This window comes from Mustelus asterias, chromosome 9, assembly GCF_964213995.1.
Source record: "Mustelus asterias chromosome 9, sMusAst1.hap1.1, whole genome shotgun sequence".
Taxonomy (NCBI): domain Eukaryota; kingdom Metazoa; phylum Chordata; class Chondrichthyes; order Carcharhiniformes; family Triakidae; genus Mustelus; species Mustelus asterias.
Genome location: NC_135809.1, coordinates 85,438,957 through 85,459,316, shown reverse-complemented (window position 1 = coordinate 85,459,316; position 20,360 = coordinate 85,438,957). Strand labels below are relative to the sequence as shown.

Here is a 20,360-nt window from a genome sequence, read left to right as displayed (position 1 = left end):
CTAATGTGAATAACGTAGAGGATTGTAATTCTTAGACTTGATTTACTTAATGATGGAACCAGATCTTAATGAAAAGATCCAGGGAGAAAAGGTGTGTGGCTAAGGAATGGCAATTGGATTTTCATGTAGGTAAGTGGTAAGGTACGTTGGTGCAGGAGGTGTGATATCAAGTAGGCTGCTGGAGATAGTGCAGTTGAGCTAAGCACAATACATCATGATTCAACAACTCCCTCCCTTTCAAAGGACAGCAACATTACTGTTTCAGGGAGTTGAAACAAATTAGACAGTAAGTAGCATGTAACCTCCTTTTTAGCACAGTTCTTATCCATGTGACTCTTGATTTTACAGAGGAGATTTACGAGGATACTGTTCAGTCTGGGAAAGTTGCAGCTATGAGGATAGATTGGATAGGTTGGAATTGTTCTCCTTGCAGCAGAGGAAGCTGAGGGAAGATTTGATTGAGATGTTTAAAATTGTAGGGGACCTGGATGGAGTGGAAGGGCCTGTTTAATTTAGTAGAGAAGTCAGTAACGAGGGGGCATAGATTTAAGAGATGGGTAGAAAGATTAGAGGGGAGATGAGGAAACATTTTTACACTCAGTATTATGGAGGTCTGGAACTCGCCGTCTGAAAGCATAGTAGAGGCAGAAATGCTTAACTCGTTTAAAAGATGTCTGGAAATGCACCTCAACCTGCAGGGTTTTGGACCAAATGCCGGAAAACAGGATTCGGCTGGCTGACTTTTTTTGTCAGAAGTTTAACAACACCAGGTTAAAGTCCAACAGGTTTATTTGGTAGCAAAAGCCACACGTGTGGCTTTTGCTACCAAATAAACCTGTTGGACTTTAACCTGGTGTTGTTAAACTTCTTACTGTGTTTACCCCAGTCCAATGCCGGCATCTCCACATCATGACTTTTTTTGGTCAGGATAGACATGATGGGCCAAGTGGCCTCTTTCTGTGCTGTAAATTTTCTATAATTTAATGGGGAGGGTTCACTAGCACAACAAATAGCCACTGAGCACCGCAGGAAAATAACTTTTGATTATCTTACCCCCATTTTGACCATGTTGATTTTCGGAACATTGAAAGAGGAGGGGACCAGCTAACCCCTGGAGCCTGTTCCAGCATCCACTGAGATCGTGGCTGATCGGCAACCTAACTACCCACCTTTATCTCATTCCTGGATATCTTTTGCTAATAAAAATCAATTAATACAGATTTAAAATGGACAATTGGTCTTGCATCAATTTATGGGAAAGAGTTCCAAACTTCCATCATCCTTTGTGTCTAAAAGTATTTCCTAATTTCACTATGAAGCTTATGGCTCTAACTTTTAGACCTAGTCCAAGACTCCCCCCATCCCAACCAATGGAAATAGTTCCTCCCAATCTATATCCCTTATTATCTTAAATTTCAATTGAAGCAGCTCTTAACTTTCTAAATTCTATGGAATATAACCAATAAGCCGCACAGCCACAGAATGCAGTTATGCAAATAAATTTAAGGGCCTGCGCATTTAAATGAATAGATTGAACACATGAAAAACAAAATTGGAGAGGAAGGTTGAGCATAACCCTAGTTCATAAATGCCTCCTTAAGCCTCGGAGTCCAGTATATTCTAATAAATTCACAGCACAGCAGGGTCTTGGCTGAACAAGTCATCAAAGTGATTTGGAGAGGGTGTTTGATTTGAGGCACCACTTTCAACTGGCTGCTTGAGGAGCCAATCCTCCTCAGTGAGCTGGGGCGAATCAGCATTGTTGCTTCTGGAATTTAGAAGAATGAGGGGAAATCAAATTGAGGTATACAAGATGATAAACGGTATGGATGAAGTAGACGTGGAGCGGATGCTTCCTCTTGTGGGGCATTCTAGGATGAGAAATCATAGTCTTAGGATAAGGGGTAGCAAAATTAAGATGTGGAGATGCCGGCGTTGGACTGGGGTAAATACAGTAAGAGTTTTAACAACACCAGGTTAAAGTCCAACAGGTTTATTTGGTAGTAAATGCCATTAGCTTTCGGAGCGCTGTTCCTTCGTCAGATGGAGTGGAAATCTGCTCTCAAACAGGGCACAGAGACACAAAATCAAGTTACAGAATACTGATTAGAATGCGAATCTCTACAGCCAATCAGGTCTTAAAGATACAGACAGTGTGAGTGGAGGGAGCATTAAGCACAGGTTAAAGAGATGTGTATTGTCTCCAGACAGGACAGCCTCTGAGATTCTGCAAGTCCAGGTAAGCGTTCTCCAAGGCGGCCTTCACGACACACGACAGCGCAGAGCAGAAACTGATAGCCAAGTTCCGCACACATGAGGACGGCCTAAACCGGGATGTTGGCTTTATGTCACACTATCAGTAACCCCCACAGCTTGCCTCCTGGATTTGCAGAATCTCACTGGCTGTCCTGTCTGGAGACAATACACATCTCTTTAACCTGTGCTTAATGCTCCCTCATCACACATTGTCTGTATCTTTAAGACCTGGTTGGCTGTAGAGATTTGCATTCTAATCAGTATTCTGTAACTTGATTTTGTGTCTCTGTGCCCTGTTTGAGAGCAGATTTCCACTCCATCTGACGAAGAAGTAGTGTTCCGAAAGCTAATGGCATTTGCTACCAAATAAACCTGTTGGACTTTAAGCTAGCAAAATTAAAACAGAGTTGAGGAGAAACAACTTCTCCCAAAGGGTTGTGGACCTGTGGAATTCACTACCCCAAAGTGCGGTGGATGCTGGGACAGTGAGTAAATTTAAGGAGGAGTTAGACAGACTTTTAATTGGTAATGGGTTGAAGGTTTAGAACCATAGAACCATAGAAAATTACAGCTCAGAAACAGGCCCTTTGGCCCTTCTTGTCTGTGCCGAACCATTTTATGCCTAGTCCCACTGACCTGCACTTGGACCATATCCCTCCACACTCCTCTCATCCATGAACCCGTCCAAGTTTTTCTTAAATGTTAAAAGTGACCCCGCATTCACCACTTTATCCGGCAGCTCATTCCACACTCCCACCACTCTCTGTGTGAAGAAGCCCCCCCTAATATTCCCTTTAAACTTTTCTCCTTTCACCCTTAACCCATGCCCTCTGGTTTTTTTCTCCCCTAGCCTCAGCGGAAAAAGCCTGCTTGCACTCACTCTATCAATACCCATCAAAATCTTATACACCTCTATCAAATCTCCCCTCAATCTTCTACGCTCCAGGGAATAAAGTCCCAACCTATTCAATCTCTCTCTGTAACTCAGCTTCTCAAGTCCCGGCAACATCCTTGTGAACCTTCTCTGCACTCTTTCAATCTTATTTACATCCTTCCTGTAAACAGGTGACCAAGGTTATGGGGATAAGGCAGGAAAATGGGGACAAGGAGCATATCAGCCAGGATCGATGGGCCGAATGGCCTAACACTGCTCCTATATCTTATGAACTTATGAACTAACAGCAGAGATTTTTTGCTCCTGTGTCTTTCCAGGGGAAATTGATTTGAAAGATGAAGCCGGGCCAATGTTGTGGGTTAAATTGAGCAATTATTATTTTTTGATGTTACGAATGTCTGAGTTTCACATTTTGTTCATGAATTGCATGCAAAAATAAATCAGTTTGCTTGTAGCCAAACCTGTCCCACTAGACTGCTTATTCATTTGTGAGCACAAGTCGGTTGAATCCAATACATGCAATAAGTGGTCTTATTATCATCTTCAATTTCTCAAATTCAATCCTGCGAAGTGGACAATGCTGCCAAGACTGTGATCATTGCCCATTCCTCACTGCCCCTTGAAGCAGCTGTTAGGTGTTCTCCTTGCACTGCTGCAGTCTTTTAAAAGATTTTAGCCCTTTCTTGGAGTTACAAAGTCAATGCGCAGAGGGGACAGGGCAAGTCCTTAACCCATCTCCATGCTTGTTCCAAAAACCAATTCAAATTGAATCCAATTCAAGGTCCCCACAAAAGGGGCATGCTAGATCCAAGCTGACAAGAACAGGCATTACACCTGATCTTGGGCTCAATCTTAACCAAAAGGCTTGGACTGCAGCAGTTTTCTTTTTGCAAACATACTTTATTCGTCAAACACCTTGAAGGACATTACAAATGTTTGAAAGTGACCATAACACAAAGTTAAAATTTATTTATTAGTCACAAGTAAGGCTTACATTAACACTGCAATGAAATTACTGCGAAATTCCCCTGGTTGCCACAGTCTGGCGCCTGTTCGGGTCAATGCACCTAACCAGCACATCTTTCAGACTGTGGGAGGAAACCAGAGCACCCGGAGGAAACCCATGCAGACACAGGGAGAACGTGCAAACTCCACGCAGACAGTGACCCAAGCCAGGAATCGAACCCGGGTCCCTGGTGCTGTGAAGTAGTAGTGCTAACCACTGTGCTACCGTGCCGCCTGGTGCAATAATATTCAAATTTCCTACATATACCATCTTGCACTCTGAGGTGCTTCAATACAGTCAAGGAAATGTTGCAGATATTTCAAAATTGTCATTGTATTCAAGTTGTCTACATAGATCACGCTGTGCTCTGAGGTGCTTCCATACAATTGTGATACATGTAATATTCATTGTAAACACAGAAGCAGGAGTTTTGGCCCTTCGAGCCTGCTCTGCCATTCGTTTTGATCATGGCTGGTCATCAAATTCAACATCCTGATCCCACCTTCCCCCCATATCACTTGATCCCTTTTTGCCCCAAGAGCTATATCTAATTTCTTCTTGAAATCAGACATTTTGGTCTCAACTACATTCTGTGGTAGTGAATTGCACACATTCACCACCCTCTGGGTGAAGAAATTTCTGCTTATCTCAATCCTATAAGGCTTCCCCTTATCCTCAAACTATTACCCCTAGTTTTGGACTCCTCCACCATCGGGAACATTTTTTCTGAATCTACCTTGTCTAATCCTGTTAAAATTTTATATGTTTCTATGAGATCCCCTCTCACTTTCCTAAACTCTTAACTCACCTGTTTTCTTTGTAAAAATGATGACCTTGTGATGACGAGGCTCCAACGTGGTGTTAGTCGGGGAAATCCAGGATTCTGATCCAGTGCTAAAGGAATGGTGATCCATATTTCAGTCAGGATGGTATGTAACTTGAGGGAGGAATTCGGAAATGAAGATATTCCCGTAACATATGCTGCGCTACATCTAGTCAGATGAGCAGCAAGGTATGCTCTCAATTTGTAGGGAACAAGAGGCCTTGTCTGGAGATGTTGAGCCTGAGAGAACATCGAGAGTGAACCTGAAATATATTGTGTAATTAGGCAGTGATATCTGATAAGGGAGGTCACAAACTAATATTCCAAAAGAAAATGTAAAAATCCAGCAGCATGAGAGGTTTTCTAAAATTCAGCTAATAAACTCTGACAGCCTTGGGCCTACAGAGTGCTAAATACATTTAGAATAATAAACACAGATCTACTGAAGGGAGCTTGGCCCTTCCCTGCAGAGAGAATATGAAGGCATTGCAAAACATTTAAACATTTGGCATGTTCCTTTTTAATTCAATTATGTTGCACGCTGATTTGATGCTGAATTGGTTCAAGGGACTCCATAACACCACGACAGCTAGTTAATAATTAAATCCTCTAGTGGAAGCAATGCTGTTGCATTTCAGATGTAATTCAAATTCATGATTAAGAATCCAATAAGATTACTTAACAAGGAATTCCATGTTCTAGCCAGCTATGCTTTACAATGGAATTTGTATTCATTATCGGTCTTTGCAGAAATTACACGCCACACCACTCTAATAAAAAATACCATGATGATAAAACTGATGCAGTTTACCACTAGTTTAACAGGTTAAAAACAAATCGTCCAGGATACACTTATGGTGGCTAACCTGAATTAATAATGACACATGCTTGAATCGAGAGAAATATTGCACCGAGACACAATTATGTAAAGGTCCCAAGGTGTTTGGTCATATGGATTTCCATCTGGTTGGGTTTTGAAATGTAACTAGTCTGATTGACACATCTGGTTTTCACCTCTAGAGGCAGCCACCTGAAGAGCAGTTCAATAAAGACCACTCACTGAGAGACACTTGAGAAGTACAGCTGTCCTTATTGTTAGGGACCAGATCAGAAACTCCAAGGTATATTATGAAGTTAGCCCAGACCCTATTTTTTCCCTTTGATTTTGGCATTAGGGTGAGCATAGGGTATCTTGGTCCAGGTACACTTCAATTGACCCACTAGTAAGCTTTTATCAAAACAAAATTTATTTCAGAACACAGTTAGAATATAACAAAAAGAATTAGCATAACATTTACTAATTTAAATATTTAAACAGGACAAGTTACAATTCCAAACAGCTAGCTATCTCTATAGTTCCTATGTAAAGCAATATCCCCATAGACATACACCCTTCCTCAGAATTAGTTAGCACAAAAACAATTATGCTCACATGGTGCTAGGTTTCCAGCCTTTTAACACCATTGGGCAGAGATCCAGGCAGACAGCTGTCTTCTGATTCTCATCCAGCCACCTCCAGAGAAAGATTCACTCCCAAACAGCAGAACCTCAGAGAAAGAGACTTACGCCCTGGAAGATTCCGGTCTGACAGCCCAGTGCAATGGCAAGAAGGAAGATTAAGAATTCTAGATCATAAATGGGGTGCAACAGCCATTTATCTTGGTGGGAGCAAATTTAAACCTTGGAGAGCTGGTAACCATGAGCCTGCCAACAGAGAAAGCACAACAAAAGGTTCCAGAGTAAGGGAGACAATATATAAATAAACCACAGGATGGTTTCTGACTGGGTCCATGCAAGGAAATGCATTAACGGAGAGTAAATGAAGCAATTCTACAGGAAAATGTACACATTAGAGCTGAACTGAAAGATTTGAAGAGCACAATTCAAGTTGAGTATATACAATTGTAAATGCACAATATCCTGAAGTTTTCAATGAACTAATAAGCTGTGTGAGATCAGAACAAATACATTTCAGAGATGACAAAAACGTATCAAGAGGAAAGAATGACCCACAATTCCAAAGTTGGCAACTCAAAGCAGGAGTTGAAAAAGGTCAACGTAATATAAAGGTGCAACCACAGGCTTATATATACACAGCTAGCGAAGCAGCTTCTTAACCACAATCGGCTAGTCAGGGAGAAGGCATCTCATCAGCTGCACCGTGTACAGAACTATCATCAATCACACCGGTCCAGATGTTTCCAACAACTGCAATTGAACAACAACAGTTACCAAGGTGACAAGTGCCATGGGAATGATCCTCTCTGGACAAGGAACATCACCCAGATGTACAACCAATGTTAATGTGTACATGGATTATAAGTGACACGCACAATTTAAAGACTATGGGTGAATTTTTCGCCGCCCCCTCCCCGCGGTGTGGTTTGCAGCAGCGAAGGCAGGCTGCCATTGGCTGGCAGTGGGAACTACCGGTCCCCCTGCTATTAATGGGTTTCCTGTTGTTCACACTCTCTGGTGCCAGCGAACCTGAGGCAGGGGGTCGCCATTGGCCAGACTGGAAAATCCCTATGTGTGCAATGTATGTGTCGTAACTGACTCATAGAACAAACAGTTGTTAATGCGTCAGAGCAGTGAGTGTATAATGGGTAACTTGCAGTCACACAGAATTGTGCATGCAAATGTGTCTTTTGTTCACGAGGAGAAAGGGGATGTTTATATCTTTTGAAATGGGTGATGGTTGGATTTTGAAATGTAACTCGTCTGATTGACACAGCTGGTTTTCTGTAGTCATGTGACTATGCCATAAGGCTGCCTCTGGAGGCAAACATTTTAAGAGCAGGTCAATAAAGCCATCTTCCTAAGATGCACCAAAAAAGTACAGTGGTCCTTATACATGAAACACCTTCCAAGTAGGGCCTAAGCCCTGGCTAGCCTAAAGGCTCACAAAGGAAAGGAAAGCAAGTCACTGGTTGACTTGGCATGAGGGACAGAGAGATCAGATCATCTTTTTCATGGTTGACGACAAAAATAGATCCCTAGAAATCTCTTTCCAGATGGATTATTTTCTCAACAAGATGTTGCCCTCAGCAACATCATCCAAAAGCACGGCGTTTAGTTTTCACATTTTTACTGAAGGCACAGATCTCTAAATCACCATTCCTTTCACCCTGCTTGTCCAACATCCAGTACTGGATGAGTGGAAATTTCCTCCAATTGAATATTGAGAAGGCTGAAACTGTTATCTATGGATCCTTACGTCAGACTCCATTCCCCAGCTTCACTGATTTCATCCCTCTCCCTGCCAGTTCACTGAGGCTAATCTAGACTGTTTGCAAACAGGGTGTCATAATTGACCCCAAGTTGAGTTACTGAACATACATCTATACTATTACCTAGACTGTCCATTGCCACCTCTGTAACTTCGCCCCTGCCTTGGCTTATCTGTTCAAACCCACACCCATGCCTTCGTTACCTCTAAACCTGGCTTCTCCAATATACACTTGGGTGGCCTACTGCATTTTTTCCTCTTTAAACTTGTAGTCAGCCAGAACTTTGCCCACACTCCTTATCACACCAAGTCCAATTCCCTGTCAGCCCTGTGCTCGTTGACCTGCGTTGACTCCTGGTTGAGCAATGCCTTGATATTAAAATTCTCATCCTTGCTTTCAAATCTCTCCATAACCTCACCTCTCCATATTTCTGTGACCTCTCCCGGATCTACAACCTCAAGATATCTGCATTCATTCAAATGTCTTGGACAACCCCAATCGTAATTGCTCCACCAATGGGGGTTGGACTTTCAGCTGCCTTGGTCCTTGGCTGTGAAATTCCCTTTCTAAAACTCTTTGACTCCATCTCTTTTTTTAAGATGCTCTTTAAATTCTACCTTTGAGTAAGTTTTTGGCCAAAAAAAAATGAGCAATAAGTCACACTGAGAATCTGAATGTAAATTTTCTGACCCCTTCAGTTACATTCAGGTTTGTGAATACAACACACAACACAACTGCTATACCATGCCTTGGATTTAATGAAAATGGTTCACATGGGTGGCACAGTGGTTAGCATTGCTGCCTCACTGCAACAGGGACCCAGGTTCAATTCTGGCATCGGGTCACTGTCTGTGTGGGATTTGCACTTTCTCCCCGTGTCTGCCTGGGTTTCCTCCGGGTGCTCTGGTTTCCTCTCACAGTCCAAAGATGTGCGGGTTAGATTGATTGGCCATGCTAAATTGCCCCTTAGTGTCAGGGGGACTAGCAGGGTAAATGTGTGGGGTTATGGGAATAGGGTCTGGGTGGGATTGTGGTCGGTGCAGACTCGACGGGCCGAACGGACTCCTTCTGTACTGTAGGAATTGTGTGATGGTTTTTGGGATGCAATTACACATTCCTGACCTCTTGCTCACCATATGCCTACCATCATTACTCAAAATATAATTAGAAATCTCAGGAACAAATTAAATGATTTTTAAAAAACTGAATGTTCACATATCAAATGTAATTTAACAACACAATTTGGTCCTCTGGGCTTTACACTGCTCTTTCCACTGACAGGAGGGTCACTAACCAAAAGAGACACATTTTAAGATAATTTGTCAAAGAACCAGGGTGGAAGATGTGAATTTTTTTTTCATGCAGTGTGTAATGATCTTGAATGCATAGCCTGAATGGCTGGTGGAAGCAGATTCAATACTAACTTCCAAATGGGAATTCAATATATACTTAAAAAGGAAAGAATCACAGGGCTATGGGGAAGGACTAATTAGTTAGCTCTTTCAAAGATGCTGTATGAGTCTATGGCTATTGCTTCGTCCCCGATTATTGTCAATCCAACATATAATGTTCAGCCTGTTACCTGCTAATCCATAACAAACAAAAAAAACCTTGCTTGTAGCATCAGTCACACAATACTACAGCCAAATGTTACTCGCTGTTGTTGGATTCACTACTCAAAAACACTGGTCTCACCATCTGTAACCAGCTCAAAATTCTTCCTCCTGGTGATGAATAGAAAGGTAGAAAACTCACTGCCCTAATGAAGTGTCTGGAATTAGGAGCAATCCAAAAATTGGGGTAGTGGGGGGTAGGGAGTAGGATTGCACTCACCCATAAGGACTCCTTCGCTCCATGCCCTCCCTCCAACCATCCTCATGGCATAGATTCTCCTAACTGACTTCATAGAAAGAATCATAGAATCTCTACAGTGCAGAAGGAGGTTATTCGGCCCATTGAGACTGCACCAACAACAATCCAAGCCTAGGCCCTATCCCCACAACCCCACACACTTACCATGCTAATCCCTCTAACCTACACATCCCAGGACACTAAGGGGCAATTTAGCATCAACCTAGGCCAATCAACCCAACCCGCACATCTTTGGGCTGTGGGACGAAACCGGAGCACCCACGAAGACACGGGGAGAATGTGCAAACTCCACACAGACAGTGACCCAAGCCGGGAATCGAACCCGGGTCCCTGGAGCTGTGAGGCAGTAGTGCTAACCACTGTACCACCGTGCCACTCACAGCTCACACGTTACTAGCCTGGCGGACATGAAGAATGGTTAAATGTGGCGTATATTGCACAGAAAAGGGGAGAAAGGGATATGGAAAATATTAAGAGATAAAGCATGTCCAGTGTTTATACATATAGCAAAGTGCTGCTGATTCTTTCAGGCAGTGAGCAATCCTTACTGTCCAGCACTGTTAGAAGTTTAAGAATTGCACTGTAATTCAATACAATTCATCAATTACCTAATATTAGCCTTGATATATCATAAAACTTATGCATATTGTAAATCAGTTTCTTTATATGGTCTTTGCTATTCTAGTCCATGCTCCTTAGCAGTCAGTTTACTGCTGCTCTCCTGCAGTTGCCCATTAAGCTAGAGTGCCAATATATTGCTCAACTTGTTCCTTTCAGCATCTTCTCCTTAGTGCTCTGATGCAGTGCAGAAAATGGAGGAGGTTTTATTTGAAGTGGTTGCAATCTCATTGGCAAGAATTCTGCCGATCAGTTGAAAATTGGCCGAGCAAAGCAAACTTATCGGCATTTGATCTGAACCAGAATATGGCAGGCTGAGTTCACAAAACAGTGATCACTCAGAAGTAAACACGAGCTTCGAGAATCATAGGGCGGGATTTTTCGGCTGTGCTCGCTCCAAGACCGGAAAATCCCGCCTGATGTCAACAGACCTTTGCAAAGTCCTGTCCCTCCCATGATGATTCCTGTGGCGGGTGGGGTGGGAAAATTCTGCCCATAGAATCATACAGTGCAGAAAAGGCCCTTCAGACCATCGAGTCTGCACTGACAATATCTACCACTAAAGGCGCGCTAATCCCATTTTCCTGGACTTGTCCCATATCCTTCAGTATTATAATATTTCAAATGTTCATCCAAATATTTTTTAAAGCTTGTAAGGTTTTTGGCCTCGACTGCCTTCCCAGGCAGTGCATTCCAGATTCCCACAACTCTGAGTGAACACGTTTTTTCTCAAATCCCCTCGGAGTCTCCTGCCCCTTGCATTAAAACTCATGATTGATCTCTTAACCAAGGGGAACAGCTGCTCCCTTCTGGATTATATCATGCCCAGTAAAGGCATATCATGCTCATAATCTTTAAAACCTAATTGGGACCCATTGTGAAATCCTCTGCAACTGAATCTGGGTCTAAAAAGGGACAATAAATACTACAAAAGATGGCTGCCTTTCATCATCTGACTTGGTCTGTGGATTCACCTACTGCATACTGTTTCAAAAAGACACATTCCAGACTAGAGATGCCACTGCCCATCTCCTGAAACCTTTCAAAGAGATATTACCTGATTTGAGTGGGTTGTTCTGAAACCAGACGATGATTATTTCAAACCTCCCAAGATGAATATCTGCAAACAATAATGCAGGTTGTGGATAATCAACTTAAGCCCAACACTGGTCTTTGGAAGGGAGCTGTGAGAAACTAAATGGTAAGGCAGCCATGTTGGTCTCCCAATTTATATCTTTAATTGTTGTCTACACAAATACACAACAACAACTGCAGCATCAGCAGCAGCAGTAGGGGCAGCAATACTCTGTCTTATTTGGGACCTCTATATCATAAGGTCTCCAAGCCTATTCCCTTTCAAGTCCAGCAAACTGACCTCTTGGTAACAAGATTGTAAGTAAATAACTCCATGACCTGCAGAAAGTCCATCTCTTTGAGGGAATCGTGCAGCGATTCTGATAAACAAACTTTTAAGCTATTGAATTCACCTAACTACGCTTCAGGAATGAAAGACTCTTTCTTCATCAGCCAATCATGTGAATTACAAACTATTCTTATCATAACATGTAAAAGTGCACTATGCTCTTTAACTTATGTCCTCTGAAGTCCTGTGTTTGTACGTGAGAATTATGGCAGTCGCAGTTCAGATTCTAATATATTGTATAGCCTTGTTCATCGCAGATCAGATAATATGCCATTTAATGAAGAACGATCTGTTGTGTCTTATAATGCACATGAAACTGAGGGCAGTGGGAATCTGTTGAGGCCACAGAGTCAATTCTTAAATAAACAGTGGATGCAGCATGGTGGCACAATGGTTAGCACTGCTGCCTCACAGCGCTAGAGACCTGGGTTCGATTCCCAGCTTGGGTCACTGTCTGTGTGGCGTTTGCACATTCTCCCCATGTCTGCATGGGTTTCCTCCAGGTGCTCCGGTTTCCTCCCACAGTCCAAAGACGTGCTGGTTAGGTGCATTGGCCATAATAAATTCTCCCTCAGAACGAACAGGCACTGGAGTGGCGACTAGGTCATTTTCACAGTAACTTCATTGCAGTGTTAATGTCAGCCTATTTGTGACACTAATAAATAAACTGGGTGAGAGTCATTTAGAGTCCAATTGCTGTTTGAACTCTCTGTGAGAAACTTGGATTTGTCTCGTCTATTTTTTTAAATGTGGTTGTCCATTGCCTCTTGATTTCACCTTTTTACTCCAGTATTCTCATCTGCTGGAGCGTTTGACTGTACATGTTGCAAATGACAATCTTTGTCATTCTTTCATTTTTGGTTAGTGTTTAATGTGGTGGTAAAGTTTGGCAATATGTGACAGGTGGGAAATAATGTACTTTCAACCAAAACACCTTAAAAATAGCACACAACATTACATTTACTTTTGACATTAATACTTTTGAGTGGACAATTATGCCAAGATATTCCAGTGTAGCAGCATTCCCAACAGCTGTAAAATGGAGGGCCATGAAATGATTCCTCCAAGGCTGGTGTCCCTTCACCAGATTTGGATTTATTTAATAGTGAACTACACTGAGACAGGTATTTCCTCGTACAATCTAAACCCCGAGTGCCAGTAACCCTGACACTCCGCATTATATAGACATGCAGGGCTCCCTGATTGGACAAGCCATTACGGCCTTAATCTAGGAGCTCGTATTCTAAGAGGTCCACTTTGTGCATGTTGTTAAAGTCATTCCAGGCCAGTTTATCGATTTTATAGTATTAGTGCCCACTCTTCCTCAGTAATGCTGCAGGATGTGTAGAGCAACTGATGAGGGCCTGGGCCAGAACCTTATGTTAAAATACACCCTCCCCCGCAATTCCTGAAGTGGTGGGAGTGCAAAATTGCTCGTATGGGATTTGCTCTGGGATCCCGCTCACCTCCCAAAACGCAATATTATGTGGGGTGGGAAGGGCCTCGGAGAGGAAGCCCACCCATGTCACTATTAAAGCCCTTTCAGGACCTTTCCCCGCCCAACCTCAAATTTTAAGCTGGAGCGTGCCAGTTGGATCTGGGCGCCAAACAGAAACCCTAATCTCCTTCAGATTTGGGGTGCCCTCCACTCCAGGACCTGGGAGCTCCATCTCTCCCTCACCATACTTCCGTCACAGAAATTGTAACTCTCCTTGCTCCTCTCCCACAGGGCATCCCGTACCCTCCCACCCTCCGGGACCCCGGATACTGACCTGAAGTGCAGCCCTGGGACTTGGACACAGGTTGCTGCAGTACCTCTTCTGGACACTGCAGCGCTGTGCCTGGAGTGGCTAGAGAGCTGTCAACCAATCTGATTGACCAACAGCTCTCTAAGGTGGGACTTCCATCTAAGAGTGGGAGCAAGTCCCACCTGCTGCCAATCAATGCTCCATTCAGTGTAAAATGGCAGTGGGCCTGTCAGAGTCAGCAGGGACGTATTCTCTGCCGACTCTCAGGATGGCAAGTGCTTGGCACCCACCATCCTGAAAATTCAAACCCTGGATTTAACATCTCATCTAAGATTTCAGCACTCCCTCAGCACTGCACTTCAATGTGCACTTTGGTGTGGGGCTTGAAACCTTCCAGAGCCGCGTGTGTGGTTCCGATACAATTTGTTCTGCTCTTTCCCAAATTCTGCCTCGTGGTGTTGTTGCAGATTTTACTCTTGCAGCATTTGTTGACATCTAGTGGCAAAGAAAAGTCACAAAATAAAATTTCTCAATCCTCCGCATCTGAAACCGTGTGCAGTATTTTTCTGCTGTGTGACTTGCAAACAAAAACCGACCGTTTAGTACAATTTTACAGTTGATAATGAAACGGAAGCCACCACACTTAACTGCTCAATGCTAAATCCATTGCACAATATCTAATTGAACCAAATAGGTGGGCAACTTTATATGGGCATGGCAGAATACACCTATAGTGAGAAGGTTAAGGAATGTAGGAAGAAAGATTTAATTTGATAGTTTGTACTTGTGAAGGTGTTCAGCCCCAGTCTGAGGGTTGTGAATTTAACATTTCTATTTCCAGCTCATCCTATTTAGCAATATTAATAAAATATAGTGGTTATAATGTATTGTGTAATCCAGAGATTCAGAGGACTCACTAACAAAGTACATGTCCCAATATAATTGCCCTTTTTATCTGAAAACTGACAGTATTTGTTTTTTTTTGTTGCTGTTTCTTGTCTTTCTAATAATTCTTAATAGTTAACCATCGCCCCTTGACATTCGATCACACTGCCATTGCTGCAACCCCAAGATCAAGATCCCACAGGTCACCATTGACCAGAAATTGAACTGGACCAGCCATATAAATACTGTGGCTGCAAGAGCAAGTCAAAGACTGGGAATTCTGTGGAGAGTAACTCAACTCTTGGCTGCTCAAAGTCTGTCCACCATCTACAAGGCACACATCAGGAGTGTGATGGGAATACTCTCCATTTGCCTGGATGAGTGCAGCTCCAATAACAGTCAAGAAAATCGACACTATCCAAGGCAAAGCAACCCGCTTGATTGGCACCCCATCCATCACCTTAAACATTCGTTCCCTCCATCACCAATGCACAGGGGCAGTAGTGTGCACCATCTACAAGATGCTCTGCAACAATTCAGATGTTCCTTTGGCAGCACCTTCCAAACCGCGACCTCTGCCACCTAGAAGGACAAAGGCAGCAGGTGGATGGGAACACAACTGGGAGCAAGTTCCGCTCCAAGGCACATACCGGCCTGGAACTATATCACCATTCCTTCATTGTCGCTGAGTCACAATCCTGCACCTCCCTTCCAAACAGCACTGTGGTGTTCGTGCAACATATGGACTGCAGCAATGCAAGAAGGCAGCTCACCACCATTTTCCCAGCACCATTAGGGATGCCTAGCCAGTGATGCCCACATCCCATGAATGAATATATATATATTTTTTAAAGTTGAATTGATTTTTATTCATGTTTATGTGGAATGTTGAATGACTGTGACAACAACTTATAATTATATAATATTGCCCCAATGTGCTTGACAGAAATGGAAGGGGAGTTAGCGAAAGCCATTACAGAGAGGCAGTGGAATGATGGAAGCTTGGTCAAAGAGGAGGGTTTTGAAGTAGGAGAAGGGGAGAGCAAAGCTGTTAGGAACGTTGGATCTAGATGTCTGAAGGCATGGTCTCAAATGGTGGGGCAAAGAGGAAGAGATGCACAAGCAACCAGAATCAGTAAAAAAATAGATTTGGGGCTCTGTATAACTGGACAAAGTTACAGAAATGGGGAATGTGCAAGGCCATAGAAAGAACACTGTTTTGAGTTGGAGGCACAAGGGGAGTAGGGGCTGCTGTATTTCAGTGAGAGTAAGGTGATCAGTGAGCAGGGTTGCCGTGGGATGGGATATGGGCAGCATTGCTTTGGATCGACTGATGCTTACAAAGGTGGTTAATAGGAGGGCTGCCAGGAAAGATTTTGAATAGTTGAGTCCGGAGTTAGCAGAGGCACAGATGAAACCTCTCAATTTTCTGATGCAAAAGCTAATTGAGAAAGGGAGATGATTAGACAATACAATATTTTATTTTGCAGCAATCATGCATTATTTTGGATATAAAGTACTCGTTCCTTTCAGGAAACATTTTAAGCTAAAGTAAACATCTGCTTCTAGTTCTGGATTAGTTTTGATAAACTCAGTCCTCCTCGAAGCTATTAAAGTGGGTATGCTTTTCCCCATTTGAAGTATACACTTACTGAACACTAAGTATCAGGAATGGTTCAAAAAGCCTTTGCTCTGTATTTTGGTTTATTTCAATGTGCTTGATCATTTTTGTGTTGATTTTGCAAAGTGTTGTTGAACAGCTTGATCACCTTCTATGGAACTGTGCTTTGCGTTGTTGCAGAGATTGCAGAATGAACTGCCTCTGACTCCAGAGCAATTGGAAGCTGTCTTTGACAGTCTGGATCAGGATAACAATGGCTACTTGACACCAGCAGAGTTCAGCATGGGATTTGGTATGTAACGCGAGCCCACTTGTAAATTGTCAAAATAGTTTTGTGATGTAAACTAGCCATGACTTTTTATCTTCGGTGCACTGGGTGGAACAGCTGGGTTCTGAGGACAGGATTTAATGCAGATGCCAAGGGGCCTGAATGCTGAAACAGAGACCTGTGGCAGCCTCACTAACCTGATTGCCTGGAGCCCCGTTGAGATCGAGTGCCTAATCGGCAGTCGGGAACCTGCTACCGGGGCTCCCAGCTCCATGGGGGTCAGTTAATTGCCGTATTTGGGGTGGATATCCTGCCCCTGAGAGCTGCCAGCCAATCAGAGGCTGGAGATTCAGCACTGCTGGTACAACAGTTGGGCAGGCCCTGAGGATAACTGCTGAGTCCTCAGTTAGAAGCGATTGTGGGCACGGCGGGGGTCACGGGGACGGGATTTCTGGGCAGGGGTGGATGGTCGAAATTAATCATAGAATCATTCCTACAGTTCAGAAGGAGGCCATTCGGCCCATTGAGTCTGCACCGACCAGAATCTCACCCAGGCCCAATTCCCGTAACCCCACATATTCACCCTGCTAATCCCCCGACTCTAAGGGTCAATTTAGCATGGTCAATCGACCTAACCCGCACATCTTTGGACTGCGGGAGGCAACCGGAGCACCCAGAGGAAACCCACGCAGACACAGGGAGAACGTGCAAACTCCACACAGATAGTGACCCGAGGCCAGAATTGAACCCGGGTCTCAGCAGTGATAACCACTGTGCCACCGTGCTGCCCCCCCCACTGGGGCAATGGGGGGTGGTTTTTAGTAGGCCCTCCTTTCCTAATGCTGGGTCCCTCAATCGAAAACTGAGTGCCTGCGAACTCCCCACTACCAGGCCGTAGGCAAAGCCGCAAGGGTTTGCTGGGTGGTCTCTTTACATGTTGAGTCCCCTGCTTGCCACTACCAGCTGTTAAGTGGCTACTTAAGGGCCTCTGAATGGGGCCTCTGCCCTGCACCCTTCTCACCCTGAGCTTGATGTAGGGGAGATGGGCAGGTGGCAAGGTCCCCACTCCACATCCTCCTGTCTCCGGAAGGGCATTCCTTCGTAGGTCTCAGAATAAAGAGGGTTGGAATGGGTTTTAATAAATCCGGTTGCTATTATACACAATGTTGGCTAATGGCCACACTTTGAATGCCAAAATTGTCATCAGCCAGTGAGGTTAGAAGAAATTTCTTTCTATGGAATTCTTTGCCACGAAGCGTGGTTGAGATAGACAATATTGTTTCTTCTGAGGGAAAAGCTGGGTAAATATTTGAAGCTGAGAAAGGCTGTGTTGATTGGCCAGAGAAATGAGATTAGTTTTCAGTTCCTTTAGCAAAGACGCAGTGCAGAAACAATGGGCTCATTCTGTGCGGAAAATACTTTGTGGCCTTTCACCCCAAATTGCTGAAAGTCCTCCTACAGAGAGCTGACAAGTTCAACATTTGCTCACTAATTGAAATGAAAGCATCCTGAAAGCAGAGGATGAATGGAGTCTTTTAAAAGTCTAAATAATATTGGGACAGATACAGGAATAGTTTTATCCACCAAGCCTCATAATAAATTATTGTAGGAAGTTTATTGAATTTAAAAGGATAGAATTGGATGAATAAACCAGCAGTCACTATACCTTTTGTCTCTTCCATACAAAAAACAGATGCACTCTTCCTGTAAGTGAAAACAAAGGTAATATGGGTAGAACTACTTAACTACAAATCAATTCTTCTTATAATTGGAACGATCCTTTCAACTCCCACATAGGTTATAATTATGGGTTCTGCGTGGAAATAGCAGGCATATTTTGAATAGGGTATGTTACGTAAGGATAGCCTCACTGTTGCTGGAAACCATTGGCAACACCGGCAGTTCTGAATTCACCGTAATTTTCCTTTTATGTCTCTGATGTCACTCAGAAAGGATTCAATATTAATTAGTTGTGAAATTAGTGCACATGTTAAACCTTCATTAGCCCTCTGCCGTAGTTGGAATAGGTTGTTGATGACTGCAATCCTTTCATCTCTTGTTATGAAGAAGAAATGAAATATAAAATAAAGCAGGTTGCTACGATCCCCATGGAGACTGATATTTTTTTAAAGAGGTGACTTTCCCAGTGACCGACGGAAGTAACCGGAAGGACACAATTTCACTTTTTGGGATTTCTCCTGTAATGAACAAACTAAAATCAACACAGATCAAACCTTAGTTAACAGGCAACCAATATGCCAATCAAAGGAAAGAAACTTTTGCATTAACTAATTAACACAATCAGCAGCTTACAAATCTTTTCTGTGCCCAGCGCAGGCTGCCCTTTCAGAGGACAACCTCCCCCTAGTAGTAGCCTGGCTGCAAATGCATTTTTAGCTTAAACTTATATAAGTTGGAGAGGGTGCCTCCATTTTGAAATGACCTCTCTTATCCACCAGCACAGCCTGCTGTTGTGTTCAAACTGGAAGGCCTCTGATTGGGGCCTGCTGCTTCAAGAGCTGGAGCCTGTCTCTTGGCAATTAGTTGGTCACTCTGGTGAAGATTATAATGAGTGGCTGTTTTCACAATGTGGTGGCTTCTGACCCCTATTTGACCCTGATGGCAGGGTTCAGAAGCCCAGCGGGAAATGTCAACCCTGAGAATAACTAGCTGCTGTCAATATGATAACTGCACATTGATTAACCATAACAAGTGTTGGAATTGAACATTATTGATAGAATTAGTTTGGACTGATAAGTGGCAAGTAGCATTTGTACCACATAAGAGAGAATCTAACCATCTCCCCTTGACTTTCAATGGCATTATCATCACTGAATCCCACATTAGCAGCAAACTGGGGGCAGAGCCAGGGAGACAAATTAGGGGCCCTGGTGTTTCTCCTGTTTCAGACCCCCGCCCTTATTCCCTTTAATCTTCCTCTCACATCCTTTGGGCACCCAGTAGGTTCAAACTGTTTTATATTGCGTTGGAAAATCTTTACACCTGTATTTATAAAGCCCAGGTTTCAGCATGATAGGCTTTGCAACTACGCCTTTGTCAGATAATTGCACACAGCTTGGTCACTCATCTTATGCAACCATCTTCTTTGAAGCTGGCCTGTTTAAGTCTGACTAATAGGAACCCAAGGAGCTTCGCTTGTCTAAGTTTGAGTTCTTCTTGATCTATTGGTGAGTAGCTTGTAAGATTGTCTCTTGGATACACAGGTCAATTCATAGGCGTCGAGGTATCACCAGCAACAGAGAGGCTAGAAAGCTCCCAGCTTGAGGAAACATTCGAGTCTGGCTGGTCTGATGACCTGGATATCATAGACAATGAGGAAGAGAAGCGATTTTGTTTCATGATGCAGCACCTTGGTGCTTCACAGATCTTCGAGGAGTAAGTATTTTACAATTCTGGTTCTGTCATTCATTTTGTATCTTGCATCCAATGCTGTCCAGAGTCAAACTCTTAATGAGTGGAGCACGATATCAATGTTAGAGAGGAAAGAAAGTGATTGGAAACTTGCAAAGCTGATTAGCATGCAGTCTGTAGAATGTACTTGGTGCAGACGTTCAAAGAAAATGGAGTCTTCAGTGAAGTAAAATTCAGTGAATTGAAGTCACGGCGTGGGTTTTTACGGCCTCGCTGGTCCTGAAACTGTAAAGTCCCACCCGAGGCCAATGGACCTGCCCATGGTCCACCCCTCGCCCACTCC

General features: G+C 43.4%; 1 protein-coding gene across 2 annotated transcripts in view; it reads left to right on the top strand.

Annotated features, from left to right (window-relative positions):
• LOC144498787 (EF-hand calcium-binding domain-containing protein 4B-like) overlaps positions 1–20,360 on the top strand; it is a 157,325-nt gene that overhangs the window by 69,290 nt on the left and 67,675 nt on the right. For both annotated transcript variants that reach the window (XM_078220458.1, XM_078220459.1), the window contains exons 3-4: positions 16,558–16,669; positions 19,870–20,041. In XM_078220458.1, the coding sequence (XP_078076584.1) occupies positions 16,558–16,669; positions 19,870–20,041 (284 nt within the window). The remainder of the gene's footprint in view (positions 1–16,557; positions 16,670–19,869; positions 20,042–20,360) is intronic.